Genomic DNA, 21,625 nt, shown 5'->3' with positions numbered 1-21,625 from the left:
TTATTTATAGGAAGTCCAGAGAAATGCCTTTCATTTTTGATCATTACTAGAGATATTAAAAATTGAGCTGGTTGTTGTTTTCCTATTACAATCCATATTTGCAATATATCAGACAACATAGGCTGAAAAGCTGGAATACAGATCTGTACTTCAGCATCCATTATCTTATATGCTGTAATAGAGAATGACTAGGTGATGTTACACTGATTTGCTCATCTCTCTCCATCATCTTGTATGTCTATGTGTGAATATTAGTCCTTTTTCTAAGCTTTATATTGATAAGCTGTACAGTTTAGTTGTCCTTTAAGGCTCTCTAAAGTTTTTTTCCCTCTTAGTACAATGCACATTCCAAGATGCTGCAGACGCTCAGTGCTGCAGTAACTGAACGTGGATGAGAAAGGTGATTATTCCACATCCAGCTCCTGCTCGCATTGGTTTCTTTCCGTCCTTGCCCACCCCTGACTGATTGGGCTCCTTTAGCCATCAGTGCATTTCTCATTGGCGTCTGCATTGTAGGAGTCTATCTACTCCCTGTTTACATTTTCTATTGGTCTAAGATGCCGTCTGGTTTATTCCCAGCAGAAGTCTGTGATTGGGTATGAGAACTGAGACATCAGTTTGCTATTGGCTTTATGTGTATTAGAAATTCTAGCATTCTGTGAAGCAGACGGCGAGGGTTTCCTGTGTGCAGGCAATGTAAGAAGACAGCTAAGAATGCTGTGTGACACCTGGCTCCTTCACGTGTTCTCTTCCCACTTGTAACTTCCTTACTGCATTGAACTTATTGTGTAATGCAGTGACTGCTCTCCTTCAGATAAGGTTGTTGTAGGACATTTCCTCTAGAGATGGGCACTGTGAAGAAGCAAGTTACAACACTGGACTCTAAAGACAAGCTCACTTATGTTACTTGATGTCATCCCATAGAATAAAGGTGCTGTCCTTCTTTATTCATGAGAAAAGCCTTTTTGGAATCATGGATGACAGAGCCAACAAGTTGATCTTGGCCCCGGTTCTTGCTGTACTCTTTGTAATGATTGTCTACCAATACATATGCCCCACTGGGACCAGCTCATGGCATTTTCGGGCAGGAGACTCTTTGAGAGGGGCAGCCCAGTCCTCGGAGTTTGCTGCCATGGCAGAGGCTCAGTGGCAGGGTGAGGATGATGAGAGTGAAGTTCCTGAGGACAACATCCCTCAGAAATTCCAGCCGACCTTCAATTTTATGGCCAAAGACCTCTACAGGTTTGTGGATTTTAACATCAAAGGGGATGATGTGATTGTGTTCCTGCATATACAGAAAACAGGAGGCACTACTTTTGGGAGGCACTTGGTTAGGAATATCCATCTGGAACAGCCCTGTGATTGCAAGCCAGGCCAGAAGAAGTGCACCTGCCACCGTCCTGGAAGGAAGGAGACCTGGTTGTTCTCTCGCTTCTCTACAGGCTGGAGTTGCGGATTGCATGCAGACTGGACTGAGCTAACTAATTGTGTACCAGCTATCATGGAGAAAAAGGACAGCCAAAAGAATCACAGGTCAGTGCACTGCCTATTACCTAAGTTCAATGTATACGAAAGGGAGCAAGTGGTGCAATACTCTGTTCCCTTGCAAAATACATCTGTAGTACACATTATAATGCACAGTAGTTTATATGCTGCTACATAGATGACAGGTTTATATGTTGCTGTGTGGGTTACTATTCTCTCCTAGGAGGGTGATGCCCCAGGTGCTGAAGCTGGACAGCACTCTGTAATGTGAATCTGGATTTCAGCACCACGGACAGTAGCGCTGCTCGCCTGCCAGCTCCAGTTAATGTACTGCACTGCATTCAGTGGAGCAGAGGCATGAAAGAAACCAATGCAGAATACAATTCACAGCATGCATACCTTACCTAATAGTATTTTATATGCAGTTAGCATTTAATTCACTACTAACGTTACATACATTTCTACTTGTATATATAATTATTGTATCTATCACATATTACACTGTTTGACTCTCACAAGTTCTATAGAAATATATATAAAGGTAGTTTAATAAAACATATAAACATCCAATACAATCAATTGGTTTTAACTAGTGTAAAATACAATATATTGAAGTATCATCAATATTCAGTGAGTGTCTACAGTATTCAGCTGTCCACAAGATTCAACACATCTTTGTGTCCTTCAGTTATATTCTACTAAGGATGTTAGTGAACTGATATACTCACTGTCTGGATCATATATCACAGATACAGTATGCAGCCCTTATTAGTATATGTCCTTTGTGGGTACTGTTTGGTTGTCAATCTCTGCTCCTCAGTGGGAGATCTTGGTGCACGTGGGATGCTGTTTCTGTGTTTATTTCTCTATGTGATGATGAAGATTATCAGGGAGGGTGCAGCAGTGTTCAGTTAAAGGAGCTCCTGGCCTTCTCCAGCACCGCTTGTATATGCACTGTGCACCATAACGATGATGATTGTGGTCTGTAAAGTAGCTTCAGAGTCTTTTGTTCAGCTCCAGAATCTCCTGTCTGTCCCCGCTGCATGCTGCATGTGAACTCAGCACGATAATGGGGATGACTGTGGGCTGGGAAGCAGCGTTTGGCTGCAGAGTCTTTCGTTCAGCTACAGGATCGCCTGTCTCTCCCTGGCGTCGGCTCTGTGAGCGCTCACAATGACAATGGCTGGGGCAGTGAAGCAGTCTTCAGATGCAGGGGCTTCCCTTCTTCCACTGTATATCTATTGTATGTGTGCAGTGTCTTTATGATTAGATGAATGATCTCTTTGTTGCTAAAGTGAATGCCCCAATATACTATGTTCCGGACATCTTTTGACACAGTTCATCTTCTCTTTAACTGGAAATTAAATAAAAGTATGTTTTCATTGTTTCGTAAGTTTTATAGTCTTATTGGATTTTCATAGTCCTGTGAGATTGTGTTTTACTTGTTTATTCTCAATTAGTTTTTTTATGCTATTACTATACTATTCAGTCTCCTAAAGCCTCATTCTGAAACTATACAGTAAGTTTGATACTCTATATCTGACTCTGACAACATTTGCAGTTGATGTATTGCATATCCATAAACTTGACACTGTATATGTGTAGCTAAAGAGAACACATTTCTTTATTCATTGCATACTTTTTTTCAAATAAATTTTATGTGCATCCTTACTTAGTTTGTCTGTCTCAGATGTATAACTTGATGCTTCTGGGCCCCCTCAGCCACCAGGGCACAGATGTAACTGCTAGCCCTCCAAGCTATATAGCTATGCCATTGGTCTACTTGTATATATCCTAAATACTTTATATCTACCACACCAAGCAAGTCTGCTTTAGGCCCCATGTCCATGGGCGGATCGCACTCCGCATGCGTGAGCTTGCAGTTGAATCCAACCCTGCCGGTGGCCTAGGACACTCCAGGTCTTCTACTTACCCGTCTGGGTCTTCTATTTTCTACTCTGCAGATGTGTGCAAAAGTACAGTCCGGTGCGCCACCTCACATGCCCAGTGGAGTTTTTTTTTAACTCCTGCTTTTCCATGGAATCTGTGACCCATCCACAATTGAATTGCAGATGGGCCATGGATCAGACAGCTTCTATTGACTTCAATGGAAGCCGTCTATATGGGAACTGCACTGAAATTGAGCATGCTGTGATTTGTTTCTTGGACCAAAAAGTCCACAAAGCAAATCTGCATGCTTTAATTCAGTTGCGGACGACCTTGTTTCCCTATGGCGGCTTTGTTTCTTCATGGGTGGCTTGAACTGCGGATTCCACAATTTGAGTCCTTCCATGGACATTGGGCCTTAACCTGGTAATATTTGAAGTTTAAAGTTTCCCTCAAGCCCATATTTATGAATGAGGCCTTGTAAACATAAGCTACTATGAGAGTTATTCCTTGTGTAACAAATGCCATTTTGGAGAAAAGCTATTCTGGTATCGTTATTATATAGTAGAATAATTTTCGAACTAATATCACGTACTTATGGTTTCTCCTAATTGATATCATCATCTTTTTGAAAAAGCTTATCAGTCCCCACAGCTTCACATCAAAATCTGTTTAAATTGTACAATTCCGTGTTTGGTGTAAGTTCAAGGTTCAAGCAGATATAAAACCATTCAGGTTGATTATGTTAGTATAAGTTTGACTTTCTTTAATTTACTATTAAACGCAGTAATGTTATAATCCCAAGAAGTGATGGAATCTGCAGCATGAACTTTTACATTTCATTTTGGTGTAAAGCATAAATTAAAATGTTCCTTGTTCAGTAAATCAATAAACATATGAAACATTTCAACCATCCCTGTCCATTAAACAGATGATGCCATCTATAGCAAGCCAGAAGATGTGATTTTTTTGACCAGTTGAAAGGCACTCTCCTTTGTAGGTTGGCACAAACCTTGGGACATGAACTACTCAAGTGCTTGAGCTAAAATGTCATAATAAATATGATTCCTATATACATAACATGTGGAAATCTAGTTTATAGAACGATTCCCATTCATTTTCTTTTATAGTAATTATATGCCATGGCTCACCAGCCATGTTGGATTGGGATCGGGGTAATTTCACAGCATCAGGCCAGGCCCATGTGATCCACTCACTGGCACATGCTTAGTGTAATTCCGGCATTGGACATGGACATGTGCACTTCTCTGCTGGTATGTGAATGGATTGGTCGGCTTAGATCAATTAGCACTTCTCTGTATACATTTATTTTGGCTCCTCCTCATGGAGTACACCAGTTATTCTTCTCGTCTGAAGGTGTTTCTGGTAAAGTTGGTGGCTCCTCTCTTGTTCCACTATCAGATAAGTTGGATGTTAATGATATTTATGGTGTTGTAACAAATCTATCTTCTGCCTAATTGCTATTTCTGCATTAGTACTAGCTGGTTCATTGCATGCTTGTTTAAAATCTATACCATATTTATTGTAGTAAACTTTATCCCTGTTTTCCAAATAAGGAGAGTCAGGGTTACCCTAAGTTCCTGATGTGGGGTCGCCTTCATCAGAGTGAGTGCTCCACTTTTGTCATTACATTAGTAGTTTACGATTTCCTATTCCCTCATTTTTCGGTTTAGTTTTAAATATTTTGTGTTTTCCGCGTCAGTATATTGTGTATATATCCATCCTTTTAGGACAACAAATCATGTTGGATGCAGATGAGGTGTTCTGTGTCCAGCATGGACGCAATACTTATCTTCTATAGAAAAAGCTGTATAGGTTGCACTGTAATGGGTCTTAATAATTATTGAATACTGTAATTTAATGGAGTCTTTTCCCATTTATATTTCTGTAGTCTACTACAGATAATCTATATGATATGTACTGGAATCTTAGGATTTATGTACGAATAATGAAATATACAACCATGAATGCTGTGGATGAAATGTGATCAACTAACTTCCTATGGTCCAGATCCTAATACTCTTCATATGGTCTAAACATGTGCATATCTATTCTTTTTAATTATACAGATGTTGAAATTGTAGGCAATAATAGCTTATAGTGTATGACGAAGAAGGGATACTAAACGTGGAAGACAAAACACTTTGATGATGCCAATGAGAAGTATTGCGTTGGGGTTTATTATGGTCCTCAATATGTTTTCTTAGGGTTCACTCACATGGGCGTATGTGGCCCAGATATTTTTCACGTGTGTAATATGTGACGATCAAAGTGCATTGATTTCTATTGGGCCACTCACACGTTTTTTTTTTCACGTGCGTATTACACGCTTGAAAAAAAAAAAATAGCAGCATGGCCTATTTTGATACATATTTCATATCAATATAGCCTATGGTAATTTAATATATGCAGTAAATACTTATTTTATATGTACATTTGCTGTGTGCTGCGTATTACAAGTATAAAAAAAATGAGGGCTGGATACACCCATGTGAGCCCTAAGTTCCATGCTGTTAAAATCTTGATGATAACCAAAAGCTTAGTGTATGTCCTGCTCAAAGGTCCAGCACCATGTTTAATGGCACAATCTAAGCTCTAAACCAGAATTAATTCCATAGGTTATACCTTAGTGTAATGTCTCATGCAGGACTGTCACAAGACTACAGTTGCAGATGAGATTTTTATGTCATGCGCCTTCTCACTTAAATGGAAATACTACTTGACCACCATGCATGCATGCTAGTCTACTTGATTTCTATGGATTTGCATCACATTATTGTGTAACACTTGCAACTACTAGCTGCACATTTTGGAAACTGCTACAAAATGACTTCTATAAGTCACATGCATTTTGTGAGCCAATGTGAGCGTGATGGGCTGCCATACTGAGCAATGGCTTCTTACCTAAACTAATGTTGTGGAAAATGTTGCCGTCTCCCCTAGGCCTAAGAGACTCGAATTCTCTACTGGTACAGTATCATATTGTTCCATACAAATCTCTGTGTGGCTTCGAACATATATTTCCATCCGAAAGTCTTTTGATCTTATTGCCCACAGTAGAACTATAGAATAGGTTTTATCATTATACCCTAACTACATAAAGATATAACGCTAGCTTTTTATATCACTCTCAGTAGCAATGAAACTGGGCGCAGTATCTTGTTTGCTTTGTTTACAGTGTTTTTAATCAATGATCATCTGCATCAAACTGCAAACCATATTAACTGTATATGAATCGGTAGCAGTAGCTTGTTATGATCATTGACATGTAATTCTGCTTCGGAGTCCATTAGTCTTTAGCATAGCTTCTTTTAGAATTCATGCTGACATGAAGGTTAAGAAGAATTGCCAACAGCATACAAATAGCAGTTTTTTAAATGACATAGATATATTTGATATCAGCGTGCCTTGTGCTATCAGGTATGTGCTTTAGTGTCGGTTTACCTTTCGAAAAGTTGCTCAATATAGTCACTAGAGCGAGTGTACGAATGACCGTTGTTTGTGTGCTTTTACACAGAGCGATTGCTGTTCATGTTCCCGGTCTCTGGAGCATACACCTCCCTGCAAAATGTATTGGTGGATCAATGGAAGACAAATGACTGTCTTTTTGCACCAGATGAAACAATGTAGACTACAGCTATCGACATGTTGGGCATAAAAGATGCTCTCTTTTTTAGACCACACCTTTCCTAATATTCTATTGATGCTTAGTGAGTTATTTAGTGTGGTTTTCATTACTTTCTGTTACAGCAGTCATTTTGACCACTGCTGATGGTTCTCAATCTGTGGTACTTGTACATAATAGGGTAAACTTCATGTTTCTGGTGGGTACTATCACTGTCCTCATGATGTGCTTTTATTTGGTGCAGCATATTGTATGGTAATAGTCTTGGGGGTACTTTGATGTGATCTATTTGAATGTGTGTAGGAGGCGTCTTGACTTATTAATGTTGAAAGACTTCATAGAGGACCACCAACATTAATTGATCTTAGTGGTCTGTGCAATGCATTTTCATTAAAGTAGTGATATCATCCGACTCAAGTGATCAACCAACTGGTAGGACTGTTGGCTGTAGATCCACTTTGATCAGAGGATGCCAGGGCTTCACAAAGAAAAGGGGTTATCTACACCTGACAACCCCTTTTACCTTAAAAATAATATATTGACTATCAATAATGAGTATATGTTGTTGGACAGATCATATAACTCAGTAGCCAACCTGTAGCAAAATGAGATTGAAATTGTATGTGAAGTAATGTACCATTTGTGTAAAGTACTCTTTAGTTACTAGTTTATTAAGTGCATACTCCTATTAGCGGAATTGACTTTCCAATAAATGGCAACATCCAGGTTACATAAAAATTATATTTAGAGTAAACTGAGGACATAAATCATATATTTGCCTTGAGTGGCTGCATTGTAAGGTGTTCCATAAACTTGTCAGGAAGAGTAACGCCTTTGGGATCCTCCATGGTTTTATTGAAATTGAGCTACGATTCAATTATCAATGACTCGAAAGAGGCCACTGATGATTTGACGTTAGGGAGCACAATGGAATGAGCTTATTTGCATAGCAATCCATTGCCAGGCATTTCACAAAGCTTTGGAGTTAGTCTTGGCCAGCATCCATATGACTGTGCGTTATGATTATTCAAACTATTATAAAGGCATATGAGGATATAACTTCATATTAGGTCAATGTACCTAATGAAATTAAACGGATTATCTAGTTTTTGAAAAACAAAATAAAAGGAGCTGAAAATGTCATTAAAGAAAATCCATTACTCACGTCTTTGATTCCAGCAATACAGTGCAGATGTTTCGACAGTTCCCCATTAAACTTTGTTCCTCGGTGTGTGTTTGCTGCAGCTAATCTCTGGCCCAGGCAGTCACATTCTGTACTCACTGGCAACATAGCTGAATGGTGATGCCAGTAGTACAACAGATGACCAACAGAGAACATTGATTGGCGGCACTGGTCATGTGCTGGCAGCTTGCAAACAAAGACTGTCAGGGACCGCTGTAGCATACTCGCTGGACTGCTGGGATAGAAGAACTGAGTAGTATTTTACATTTTTGGTAATGTGACTTTATTGTCCGTTTAAGTTCTAAATAACAAATTATATTAGAAGATGCCAAAAGTAAATATGTCATAATATACATTTTTACCATTTTTACATCTGTCAGCTCATACTGTCCCATCTTACTTTTTACTATTGTTTTCAATTAAGATGACTCTAAAATATAGCTACAAGTACGCAATATTGAACAGCCAAAACAATGCACAGATTTTGGCTCTATTTCATAGTAACATCATAAGGCACATTTAAAAGGGGGTTTCAGAACTAAAACATCTATTCTAAAGACTTAGACCTGATCACCACTCACCTGAGTGGGGATGAGATGGATTGCCCTGATTTCACAATTTGTGCAGAATGTATAATTAACATACCAGTGCCTGAAGGCGCAGGCGTCTTCATGTATTCAGCGCATCCTGGAGGCTCCATGCTCGCTGACACAAATATATTTCTGGCCCTGACCAGATGTAAATTTCTGGCTTAATTTACACCAGTTTATGACGTAAATTATACATAAATCTGTTGATACGGATGGCCACGCCCCCTCCCAACAAGTCCAGTTCACTTTTCAAAAAAGTTGCAGGGCTTGCACAGCAGGCAGAAAAGTCACAACATTTTTGCGCAAGTGATCCTTGCACCAAATTTTGCTACTTTTCTATGCCAGAAAACTGGCATAAAGCCTTCATAAATGTCCCTACTGTGTATAGTTTGAATCTGGTGCACATGTTACATATATGAATAGGGGATGAGCAATGTGATGAACCGTGTCAGAATCATTGAACAGGAGGGCACCAGGTATAGCTATGCATTCTGCATGTATAGTGGAATTTTTACTATAAATCACAGGGTCACTTTAATGCTTATACGAGTTTACATAATTGGTAAGATTTATCAATTGTATTGAAAGTTGCAGGTAGAAAGAAGCTGCAAGAAATTGTGCCAAATTTATAAAATTGGTGCCTGTCATAATAAATTTGGCACAACCTTCTAGGCAGCTAGACACACTACTCTGCCTTGCAGCAATTCATGCCCAATGTATTTAGATATTTTGTGTTCAAAATTGTAATGCTCACAGTGTTAATTTACATTTTATGATAACTTAGCCAATCCCATCTTCAATGCATTATTCAAAATTGTCAAAAGAAGTATAAAGTATCACAGATTTGGTGCAACACAAACACACAGATTTATGCACACCATGTACTCCATTTCAAGGTTTAACAGTATTGTCACATTTTACTTAGTAAATATTTTGCAGAATGTACAATAAATAGTAAAACTAAGAAACCTGTGATAATTGGGGAGCCTAATTCACAATATTTAAAAATCTCCGCGTATTGCCATCAGAGTTACGCTGATAGGCTTAATAACTATCTTCTTCTTTTTGGCTGTAGTAAAATATGTGATTTGTAAACTAATCAAGCAACCTATTCTATACTGTAATTGCTGTGGAGCAGATGATTTGATGCTCCATTAGCTGTCTTCGCTTACATCAGGCTTCAGTGGTATACTTTATTTGTTCTGCTAATGATACAATTTGTTTCTTTGTTTTTGAACAATGAATGCAGCTGATAATGTCTATAATAAAAGAAGCAGGGAGGTAAATTTTCATTCTAAGAAACTTTTGGAAATGATGGAACAAAGTGTTTAGTTTTTGATCAGGAAATTCATTTTACTGTCACTATGTGTTAGCAGTGCCAGTGTGAAAATCATTATGTAAACAGGAAGAAATATGTATAATTAAAAAATGCGCCTCAGGCAACTTCTTTAGCATAGGTAGAAAAAGTAAATGGACGACTCACCTGGTGCACAAAGGGTTAACCTGATGCAAAGGAAATGAACCCTCTGGCACCTGTTGTTCACGTTGGCTTTAAATCGGTTTCTTTTTTCTCCTCTGGTTTTGCAGTCAGGGAGCGGCATCCAGGGTAATCCGGGCTTGTGCTTCCACGCACAGTCGGTATAAGTAAATCCAGGTATTCCAATAAAATAGACCCGCGCCGTAAAAAGAACCTCTTTTAATTATCGCTACGCGTTTCAACACATAACAAGTGTCTTTAGCAAGCTAATCCTAGCTTGAAACACGTAGCGATAATTAAAAGACGTTCTTTTTACGGCGCGGGTCTATTTTATTGGCATACCTGGATATATAAACAGGAAAGGTAGTTGTCCACTAGCTTTTTGCTTAAAAGTTGCACTTATATACTCTTCAATCAGCAGGCAATGTATGTGGTCTACAAACTACGGCTCTTCGGCTGTAGTAAGAAAAAAGTCTGCTCACCCAACATAACCACATCAAAAAGAAATCAAGAGCCACGTTCTGCACACAGACACTTCTCAAGCAAAGTAGGTAGAGTAATAAAAAGGGAAAGTCCATTATAGGAAACATCTTGTAGTAATACAAACATTCATTTATTGGACATCTCTAAAACCCAACGTGTCTTTGCACAGGTAGGAGAAAATAGTCTTATGCATTTCGCAGAGAGCCCTTAAATATAGCATGATGACTCAACAGCTGTTTAAAAACCACAACTCACGGCTTGCTCTAAAAAATTCCAATAGATGGAGAGTTGCAGGTTGGAAATAATTGGTGTAATTATCAAATGTGTTGTGTAATTAATTGTAGTAGAATAATTACTATATCTCTCATAGACTATGTATTGGAAATGTAGTAGCTGCTCTATATTTTCAATTTTTTTCCTACAGAACTGTGTTTCTGTATTCTTGGAGTACCACAACTCCTAATGTATTTTAGTATGCACAAAGTAAAAAAAAAAAACGGTCAACTTTATTTTGAATTAAGAAAACAAAAGATTTGGACGTTGATGTATCTGAAACCATATCCAAATAATATATCTAGTTATTCATTAATAACATTAAAGGAGTCGTACCAGAATTGACTTTTATTTCCCACTTTCAAATGTCTAATCTATAGAGGTCTCACAGCTGGGACTTCCATCAATTCAGAGAATGTTGGTTCAATGTCCTTGTCTCCTCGATGAGTTTGATTATGTGGTTTAATATGCACCCTGCAGCTCCATTGAACTCTATAGAGATGCTGCTTGAGATAGCTGACTGCTTGTACTCAGTGCTTTTACAACAGATGTCATAAGAAGTAGGATGTTCTGTTTAAAAATTGAATATACAGTACATGACATACTCGTACTGACAACTGGCAAGACTAAAACATTGGCAGATACAGTGGTGTGGAAATTGGTACTTATAAATGGACTGTATTAGTAGAAGTTGATTTGGAGCCATCTAGTATGATTTTCCATTTCATTTTTCTGTTGAAATGAAAGTAGCACATAGTTTATTTGTACAGAAACATCCCAGAGCTGTTTCATAAAATCACTGTGTTCAGAAGATGCCTTGATGTATTTTTTATCGTCTATCATGTCAACACTTGTACAAATTGTACTATTGTCAAGCATCTTAAAAAGAGAAATATTTTGATAGATATACCAGAGAATGTTGTGCTTTCTATAAATTAGACAGTGATTGCAGACATTTTAGATGCTGGAGTATTGACACCTGGTGCTACTCATCTACAAAGCTTAGATTATCTCAGGTAATCTGTATGTATAACCTTGTGAACTAATTTTGCAATACTTGAGTCAGCTAATATACAGTTCTTGGTTCTTGCATGTGACCAATGTGAAACAGAAATGGTTATATTTTCTGTATGGCTTCTTGTAAAATATCATGTTTTTAGATCAAAAGATAATTCAGGTGATATAGCAGATATACTTATGGCATTCACATGGAAAAGGAAGAATAACATAGAAACATATCTAAAACACATTGAGGACGGTTTACTAAGCCAAATGCACCAGAATTCTGTCTCTAATTATGCAACAAAAATTGATGTGCATGCCGTGTGATAGATTTATTATTTATGTGTATAGATCTTTTTTGTCTCATGTTTTTGAACAGTGTCCAGAATTACATCATTATTCACTGAAACGGAAGCAAGTAATGCAACACCTGATAGATTGCAGGCCAGGCACAATCACCGTAGACCCTAGTATGGCCCACTGCATTCTACTAGGGTCTACGGTGATTGTGCCTGGCCTGCAGTCTATCAGGTTTTGCATTACTGGCTTCCTTTTTAGTGAATAATGTCCTTATTTTTTCTCTCGTCTCTGTGATTTTAAAAAATACATTAGATTTATTTTTCATTTAAAAAAATTAACTCCTTTAGAAATTAATGGCAGCAGCACATCTCACAAAGGTTGGGTCAGGGTTAACAATAAAAAGCAGCAGGAGGGTCAATTTTCTAATAAGTTACATGATTCTGTATAACAAGAACATGTTAGAGAGGCAGAGTCTCTCAGAACCCAAGATTGCCAGAGGTTCACCAATCTGTGGAAAACTGCATCTAAAAATTATTGAACAAGTTCCGAAAAATGTTCCTCACAGTTAAATTGTGAAGAAGATCCTACCATTTACAGCACAGAATCTGGAGAAATTCATTTACACAAAGGACAAGGATGTTCGAGATCTACTGCAGCGCAGGTGGCGCTGCATTAAAAACAGGCATGATTCTGTAATGCAAATCACTGCTTGGGGTTGGAATACTTCCAGAAATCATTGTCTGTGAACACAGTTCAGTGTACAATCCTCAAATGCAAGTTAAAGCTCTAAGATGCAAAGAAGAAGCCATATGTAAACACAATATGGGGTTGCATTAGTGCCTATGGCACGGGCAGCTTACACATCTCTAAAGGAACTATCAATGCTGAGGCATATGGAAGTTTTAGAAGAACATATGCTCCCATCCAGACAATGTCTCTTTCAGGGAAGGCCTTGCATATTGCAATGCTAAACCACATACTGTATCAAAACACAACAGCATGGCTTTGTAGAAGAGTCCGGGTGCTGAACTGGTTGCTTGCAGTCCAGACCTTTCACCAATAGAAAACATTTGGCACATTATGAAGCAAAAAATTGAGCAGCTAGGGACCTACATCAAACAAGAATGGGACAACATTCCTCTCCCAAAACTACATCAACTGGTCTCCTCAATTTCTAAATGTTTACAGACTGTTGTAGGAATAAGCGGGTCTGCTGCACAATGTTAGATCTGGCCCTGTTCCAACTTTTATTTACATTTGTTGCTGCCATCAATTTCTACGTGAGTTAAATGAAAAAATGTCTCACTTTCAACTTCTGATATGTGTCCTATGTTCTACTGTGAATAAAATATGGTTATAGAAAATGTTAAAACCATTACATTCTATTTTTCTTTATATTTATTAAAATTCTACAAAGCGTCCCAACTTTTTTTAGAATTGGAATTGTACATATAGAATGTGTTGGGAAACATAATTTGGTATCAGGAATCCAAGTTTGTTCATTTGGGTAATTTTTTTCTTATACAGTAGTTCCTCAAGTTACAATGGCCTTGGAATATAGTATTTTTCCCATGTTGTCAGGATGGGCATTTCACTGGAAAACAACTGTATTACTGAAGTGCATGCACTAATAGGCTGTCTGGTGGCACCTCTTTTTAGTACAATGTGGTACTGCATGCACTGTACTGCATTTTACCTGTGCCAGGATGAGCAGCTCCTTTGTGCATCAGGTTAGGCTGGCTTAATTTTATTTTTATGGTACACTGTGTATACTATACAAAACCCCAAAGAAGCTCTTATCCTCACCACAGACAGGGATTTACAACTTTCAGTGGCCTTTTATATGTAAAAATGTAGCACTAAAAGTTATTTCCTTAATTTACTCTAATTTTCATCTTGTATTACATTTGGTTGATATTTTTGAAGGCTTCAGAACCAGTTGCCAGTTTTCCATAGAGTCAGGGTTGCCAACCAGAATTTCTCTTTTCTTCTGGACAACTTATCAAGGACAGCCAATGTTTTTGACAGACGTGTTGGAAAATGACAATTAAGGATGAATATTATAAGTAATACATGTTCATAGTATATTTCAGATACTGATATGAACTCATTGCCATCATTTACTATGACTAATAAAATTACAAATAATTACAATTTTCAATGACTTGCATAAGTGCCAGTAGCCTCAAAAAATCATGAAGAAATCTTTTTTTCAATGGACACTGGAAAAATGTAAAAATATGCCCTCTTCTTACGGACTTCAAGGAATTGCTAGATGATTGGCAACCCTGCATAGTTATGGTATCAACAAACAATATTTTTCAACATACAATGGTCATCCCTGCACCAATTAATAATGCATGTTGAGGCACCACTGTATAAATACTGTGTATGGAGTGATACTACATGAGGGACATCTCATGAACTAAACATGGCTTTAAAACCTTACTAACAAAGGGCAGCATTCCAGAGTTCCAATGTTTGCAGAATAACAGGAGAATGTAGTCCAAAATGTATTTGCATTCTGCAGTCTCTGTCTCCACAAAACACATCTTGACCATTCAGAATAGCAAGTAATGGCAGGACAACTCACTGCAGTCTTAATTAATGGGAGACAGTCAAGGAAACAAACATAGAACATAAGACAAAACACAGAATCCTTATAGCTGACATATTTCCTGGCAGAAACCCAAAGAATAATTTATCTATAAAACCCACATCATTACTTCAATTCTAAAAATACAGATGGATACTTTTAATATTTGATGAACAATGAGCATTGGTCTCAAACATTATACTGTTAACAGTAATATGTAAGTTCTGCTGATTCTTGTTAAATTGTATTAAATTAAACCATGTAACTTTTTTATTATTTGAAATTGAAGTTAAACACTCAGGTTGCTGCCATGAAATCAGCCGATTGATATCACATTGCGGGACACAAAGTTCACCTATCATAACATGGGATATTACCTACTTTATAATGAGTCTAGATTATAAAATGTAATTTGCTTATTGAGTAGGTCAACTAACGTCATGTTCCATTACCCTGACTTAATGGCCATTAGTGGGCCCAGTCTAGTGTTTGTAATGACTTGTGGATAGATTAAATGTACTGTAAGCTAAGGCATGCCACTTTGCACTTTCATACTTTTTCATCTATTAAATGAAGACTAAAGATACAGTATGAGCCCTATAATATGCATTAACCTTTATGATGTTGCTGGCAAATATTAATATTAAATATATTAGAGTGTATTATAATAAAACCTAATAAAATGTGATGGCATGTCATTTTGAATAGTAGTAATGTTATTTAAGTGTCACTGTTAAAATATTTATCTGTCAATTGCCAGTTTTTTAGACTTTTCACTCTGTGAAACATACGTTTTAGGTACAGTTACTGCTGACCTTTCAAAGTATTTATAATGCTCACAGTTTGTAGCAGCTGTGACACGGAGAATAGGTATAAGCTTGCAATGCATTATAGTCTAAGCTTCTGCCAAATATGGGTGGACCCTTTCGATAATTCATTGCACCACTGATGGGTGTTTAGCGGGGTAAATATAATATGGTTTCAGTTGTTTAAAAACTTTAGCAGAATAGAGAGGAAGAGAAGTAGAAAACTTTTTCCTAATTGTCCAATGCAACTTCAGATAAGGGGGATTGGGCAATGGGAATATGAGGATTGTAGTGGCAGTAATTATAATTATCTACTAAAGACATGATTGGTGCAGAAATGTTTTAGGAGGTAATCAATGAACAGGAAAAAGGGAATGCCGGCACGCTTGACAGAGGACCCAGAGATGTTAGGAGGATGAAAACAGCAATATGTTTTCCTTGCCATACGGCATCTTCATCTGACCTGTATTACATAGTGACAAGCACAGAGAACTTTTTTAAAAACCTGAGCAAGGCGGCTAGTAATGTGATAGGATCATGTGTCTCCTGGTGCAAGAGGACATTGAAACAATTACCGGCAGAACATCAAAGGACACCATAACACTTAGCCAGGTCACGTGAACAAAAATAAAAAGGATCAGACTAAAATGTAAATAAAGTTAAAAATAAAATATTTTTTATCTTTATTTCCATTTTTTAACTCATTTTATTGAAGATTAACACATTCCACTAATATGAACAACTACACTTACATTGTATTAAGCTTGCTATAAGTGTGATAGATTCAGCATTTTTTAACTAAAATATTACGAAGACTACAATCCCAAGCTACATAAAATTCTGATTTTGATGCCGATCTTGGTTCTTTGTAAGGAAGGGAAAAGAAAGAAGGTAAGAATCAATGGTATAGGAAATATGCTATCATAGGAGAAATGGTACATTACAGATTTAAATATTGGGTTTACAATAATGAACATTAGTTAGTTTTCAGGATACGTTATATTATTTGACAATATTGGTAAGTACTAGAGATGAGCAAGCATCGCTCTTCTCGAGTAACTGCTTACTGGTCCGAGCAGGCTAGGGGGGGCAGTGGGGGGTAGAGAGAGAGATTTCTCTCTCATCCCCCCGCCACCCCCTCTCACCCCTGCCATGCCCCAGAGCCTGCTCGGACTAGTAAGCAGTTACTCGAGAAGAGCAATGCTCACTTGAGTAACTGCTTTATCCGAGCGTTGTCGCTCATTTCTAGTAAGTACTAGTAAGATTGAGTAAAACTGCTTTTACAGAGCTACACCATGTATCCTATATTTTGTGGAATTTTTCATGACATTTTCTGTTCATAAAACAACTCTTTCATTATAATACATAATTGTATTAACTGTGTTATGCCATTGAGCTAAAGTCGCTTGCCCATCCATCTCATCACTACTGTCTTACGGGCCATACAGAGTACTTCACTGAGTAAGATTCGTGTATGGTGATGCCATTGTTCATCATTTAGAAAACCTAGTAAACAAGCCTGTGGGGTTTCCAGAACAGAATTCAGCTGATTGGCCAAGTCTGTAACTTCATTCCAAGATGATTAGATGATTAGATCACACTACAATTCCCCATTAGGTAAAAAAATATCAGCATCAGGTGTTAAACATCTATGAGATTGAGAGGTGGGTCATGTCTCCATATGTTGCAGTTTAGTAGGAGTTAGGTAACAATGAATTGTAAAATTGTATAAGTTTATTATAAGCTGCTGCAGAGACCATTAAATGTGATTCCATAGCATTGGACCAATCTTTGTCTGTGAGATTGGGAATAAGAGATCTCCATTTGTCTTCTAGCTGTAGTCGCATGCTAAAAAATGTAGTCCTTAATAAATAAATGTATAGATGGGAGATTAATCCTACAGGACAAGTAAGTTCCATAGAAGGGGAGGCACTGGTGTAAGAATCCAATATTCAGAGTCAGGAAATCTGAAAAGGTGGGGAAGACATCTGCCATTCCACAAGGATGGTAATTTCCAGTTTAGTTTGGCTATTCATGTACTATTAGAGTGGCTTCACACACAGCAATTTTTTTAAGAAAACGCATTTGCATTTTTCTTTTTTTTTTAGTTAAAGTTAGAGAGGAGCAAGCATACTCGCTAAGGGCAATAGCTCGAGTGAGCATTGCCCTTAGCGAGTACCTGCCCGCTCGAGAGACAAGGTTCGGGTGTCGGCACGGAGGAGCGGTGAGTTGCGGCAGTCAGCAGGGGGAGCGGGGGGGGGGGGGGGAGAGGGAGAGAGAGATCTCCCCTCCGTTCCTCCCCGCTCTCCCCCGCAGCTCCCTGCCTGCCGCCGGCACCTGAACCTTTTTTCTCGAGCGGGCAGGTACTCGCTAAGGGCAATGCTCGCTCGAGTAATTGCCCTTAGCGAGTATGCTCGCTCATCACTAGTTAAAATCATTTAAAAAATTAAATGCATTCAAAAAGAATGAGAACTACAGAGGAAGGACTTATATTTCGTCTTTCTGCTGGATCAACTTATGGCTTTGGCTCAAAAAACTGCATCAAAAACTGCAAGTATGTTTTTGAAAAAATGCTGCTTGTGCAGCACCATTATTGTTTATTCTACGCCGGGCAGTAACTTTAACAATGACTATATATCAGTGATATTTTGTAGACATAGACAAATGGGAGGTATGTACGAGTCAGAATACATGGATACAGCCGATAACTTCAGTTGTTCATGGAAGTTGTAAATTTGCCTACGCCGTTCCTTTTTCCATATGTCATTTGAGTGCTTCCTACTGAGCTTTAATGTTAACCTCATTCTAAATCCTTTTATGTTTAAATCAAATTTATCTATGCCCTATGCAGAATATAAACAGCAAATCAAACCAGGCATATTTGAGAAGCTAGAAAAGCAATGTTTTATCAGGGATTATCTTGCTTGACATTTACTGCTCACAGGGACCTTTATCACTTTTATTGCTTTTCAAATAAATGTAGCTATGATCTTATGCTTTTGTAGTTTCTTTATTGGTTGGCCAGCCTCGCCTTACATGAAAGCTCTGTGATATTAGGCTTGCATAAAAAGTATGCATATGCTATATTCATGCACTACTTTTCAGACAGATAGTCAACATGTTGCCAGAAATAATTTCCTCTCTTTAACTTTGAATCGAATATAATGAAATGTAGCAAATAATCTTTTTATACAAATTTTTTAATCACTGACAGCTACACTTTGGGAAGAACTGTACTAGATGATTATCTTAAAGCAATTTGGAACAATATAAGAATAGTAGCAATATACTATTAGAAGTACACTTCATTCAAAAAGAGTGAATCTCTAAGGCACAATGTCCATGGGCAGAGCTAATTTGCGGGTCATCCATGCGTAAGATCCACAAATCAAGCCGCCAGTAGGGAAGCATGGGTATCCACACATGAATTAAACCATGTGAATTTGTTTTTTGGACCCTTTCTGTGGGAAAGCAGGCATTTTATATTTTAAAAAAACACACTCCACTGCGCATGTGCAGTGGCACGCGGCCAGCACTTACACACAATCCCGCAGTGAAGAACATATAAGGGCCTCGAAAGGCATGCAGAAGACCCCGATGGATAAGCAGTGTCCACGGCCACAGGCAGTGTTGGATTCTGTTGCGGGCTCCCGCCCGTGGCCATTGGGCCTAAGTTTTTAGCCATTTTGGAGGACATTAAATAATTCTGTCTTGTAATATATCTTTATATCTAATAGAACCATTCATTTATTTGGGATCAGATACTTTTTGTGCTATTGACCATGGTGGTGATGACAGAAAACTGGTGTGTTATCACATGGTTGAATTATGTAGATGTTTTCTGCATTGAGAGAACCACAGAAAATATGATAGCAGAATCGCTATAGCCAGGGGTATAGCAAAAGGCTTAGTGGCCCGGGTGCAAAAGTTCAGCTGGAGACCCCTACTCATACATAAACTTGCTACATACAGCTACAAAACACAGACCTTTGGCCTAAGCTTTCTAAGCATGACTCACTTCCTGGACTATGTGAAAATGTGTTTGTAGCACCTTTGACATTGTTAATGTTTTTTGTTGCATTTTTGAACCACAATTAAAATAAACACATCAAAAAACTGCATGTGGTATTCAAAAACCAAATGCATTTTTTAGAGACTGCATACTGTTAGGTTGTGCATCTGGGACCTGTTCTGCAAGCTTCCTGGTGCACACCTTCACAGGTAGGGGTTAATTGAGCTGGCTGGGTGTGGTATTCTCCGCCAGCCAATCCCCTTTAGTCTGCAGCATATAAAAAACAGGATCTCTCAGTAGTTGATGCTGGTCATTTTACTGCTTGGATATCACTGTCTTGTGCCTCAGAGCTGTATTTGCCTGTCTGTCTATTAGTGTCTCTCTGCTTCTCTGTGAATGGTTTGGACACCTGTGTTCCTCATCTGTAGCATGTGCGGACCCCCTCTTTCCTTTCCTTGACAGGTGCGGCCTCTAGACGTCTCATGTCTCATTTGTGTGTCAGATAGGTGATGTCCTACTCAGTTCCATATGTCAGCATGGTGGCTGACTGTCTATCCCCCTGGTGTGAAGACAGTTAGACTTGCTGTGATATTTTGTCTGTTTGCTTGTGAGCTCTGGGTGGGTTTCCTGTTATATGCACTATCTTTTGTATGTTTGGTGCGAACAGCGACGTGTTTGATATGTCTGTGCTGGTTGCCAGGCATGTTCCTTATGTCTAGTCCTGTTCTGTGTTTGGTGTGTCAGTACAGTGTCCTGTGTGTCTGTTTAGTGCATATCTCTAGCTCTCTGCTCAAGGATAGCCAGGTCACTAGAAGAAGACAGTGGGGCTACCTTTATCGAGGCGATGACTCTGCTTTTAGGCAGGGGTGCCCCTCTTTCCCTGATCAATTAGGGACAGTTATCTATTCTGTTTTCTGGAGAGGTGCAATTGGTCCGTGCAATCTCAGTAGTTGATGCTGGTCATTTTATTGCTTTATATATCACTGTCTTGTACCCACTTAGAGCTGTGTTTGGGAAAAATATGTAGGTCATATCAGTGAATATAATAGGCTGCAGTGTTGTGTATCATTCCAATGAAATCTCTATCTGAAAGTCAATTGTGATTACTGCAATTGTATTTAGTGCATAGAGTATATCATACAATATTGAAGTTGTATAACATGGGTATTAGATTAAGGTCAGACTGTCTGAAATGTTACATGGTATTGAGGTATCATAGGAAAGCTGATGGGATTTGGAGGTTGTGAGGCTGAATTTAATGAATGGCTGAGCGCTGCCTCTGATCTGTTACAGTGCTCAGCCAATCAGAGGCAGCACTTCATGGAGGCTTCAAGAACACTGCCGGGGACGGAGCGAAGAGCCGGTCAGCACTTTTTCTCTTTTTTTTTTTTTACAGCTAGGGATGATTTTCAGGTAAGGACTTATATTTAAAACCCTTCTCTGAAAATCCCTGCAGGGCTTTCCATCATGCCCTTGTTTTAAATGGGGCTGCAGAAGCGCCAGCCCCATTGAAAGCAATGGGGGAACAATGCGCTCCAGTGCCACAGCTGTGACAGTTGTGGCAGAGGAATTCTTCATTCCCGTGGGGAGTCGCCTTGTCACTGAACACTATGACAGTGCTGTCACAGTGTTCCGTAATGAGGAGACTCCTCACAGAGATGACGAAATCCTCTGCCACAGCTGTCACAGCTGTGGCAGAGGGTCGCGATCTTCTCTGTATGTTGTCAAAGGGGGGCGCCACTGCTGCCGCCGGCCCCATTGACCACAAGGTGAAACCCTTGGATGTGACAGATTCACATCCAAAGAATCCTGATGCCGCAGTTAGTTGCGTTTTGCAATTCGCTGTCCTGTATTTTACCGGTGCAAATTTTTTGCACAGGTAAAA

General features: G+C 38.6%; 1 protein-coding gene across 1 annotated transcript in view; it reads left to right on the top strand.

The window, feature by feature from the left end:
- The first annotated feature begins 973 nt into the window (after positions 1-973).
- The window catches only part of HS6ST3 (heparan sulfate 6-O-sulfotransferase 3), a 583,569-nt gene continuing 562,917 nt past the window's right edge, over positions 974-21,625 (top strand). Inside the window, exon 1 of the mRNA XM_066580515.1 lies at positions 974-1,533. Within this exon, the coding sequence (XP_066436612.1) occupies positions 974-1,533 (560 nt within the window). The remainder of the gene's footprint in view (positions 1,534-21,625) is intronic.

Source organism: Eleutherodactylus coqui, chromosome 1, assembly GCF_035609145.1.
Source record: "Eleutherodactylus coqui strain aEleCoq1 chromosome 1, aEleCoq1.hap1, whole genome shotgun sequence".
Classification (NCBI taxonomy): domain Eukaryota; kingdom Metazoa; phylum Chordata; class Amphibia; order Anura; family Eleutherodactylidae; genus Eleutherodactylus; species Eleutherodactylus coqui.
The sequence above is the reverse complement of the archived record's forward strand: the minus strand, read 5'-3'. Positions and strand labels throughout refer to the sequence as shown.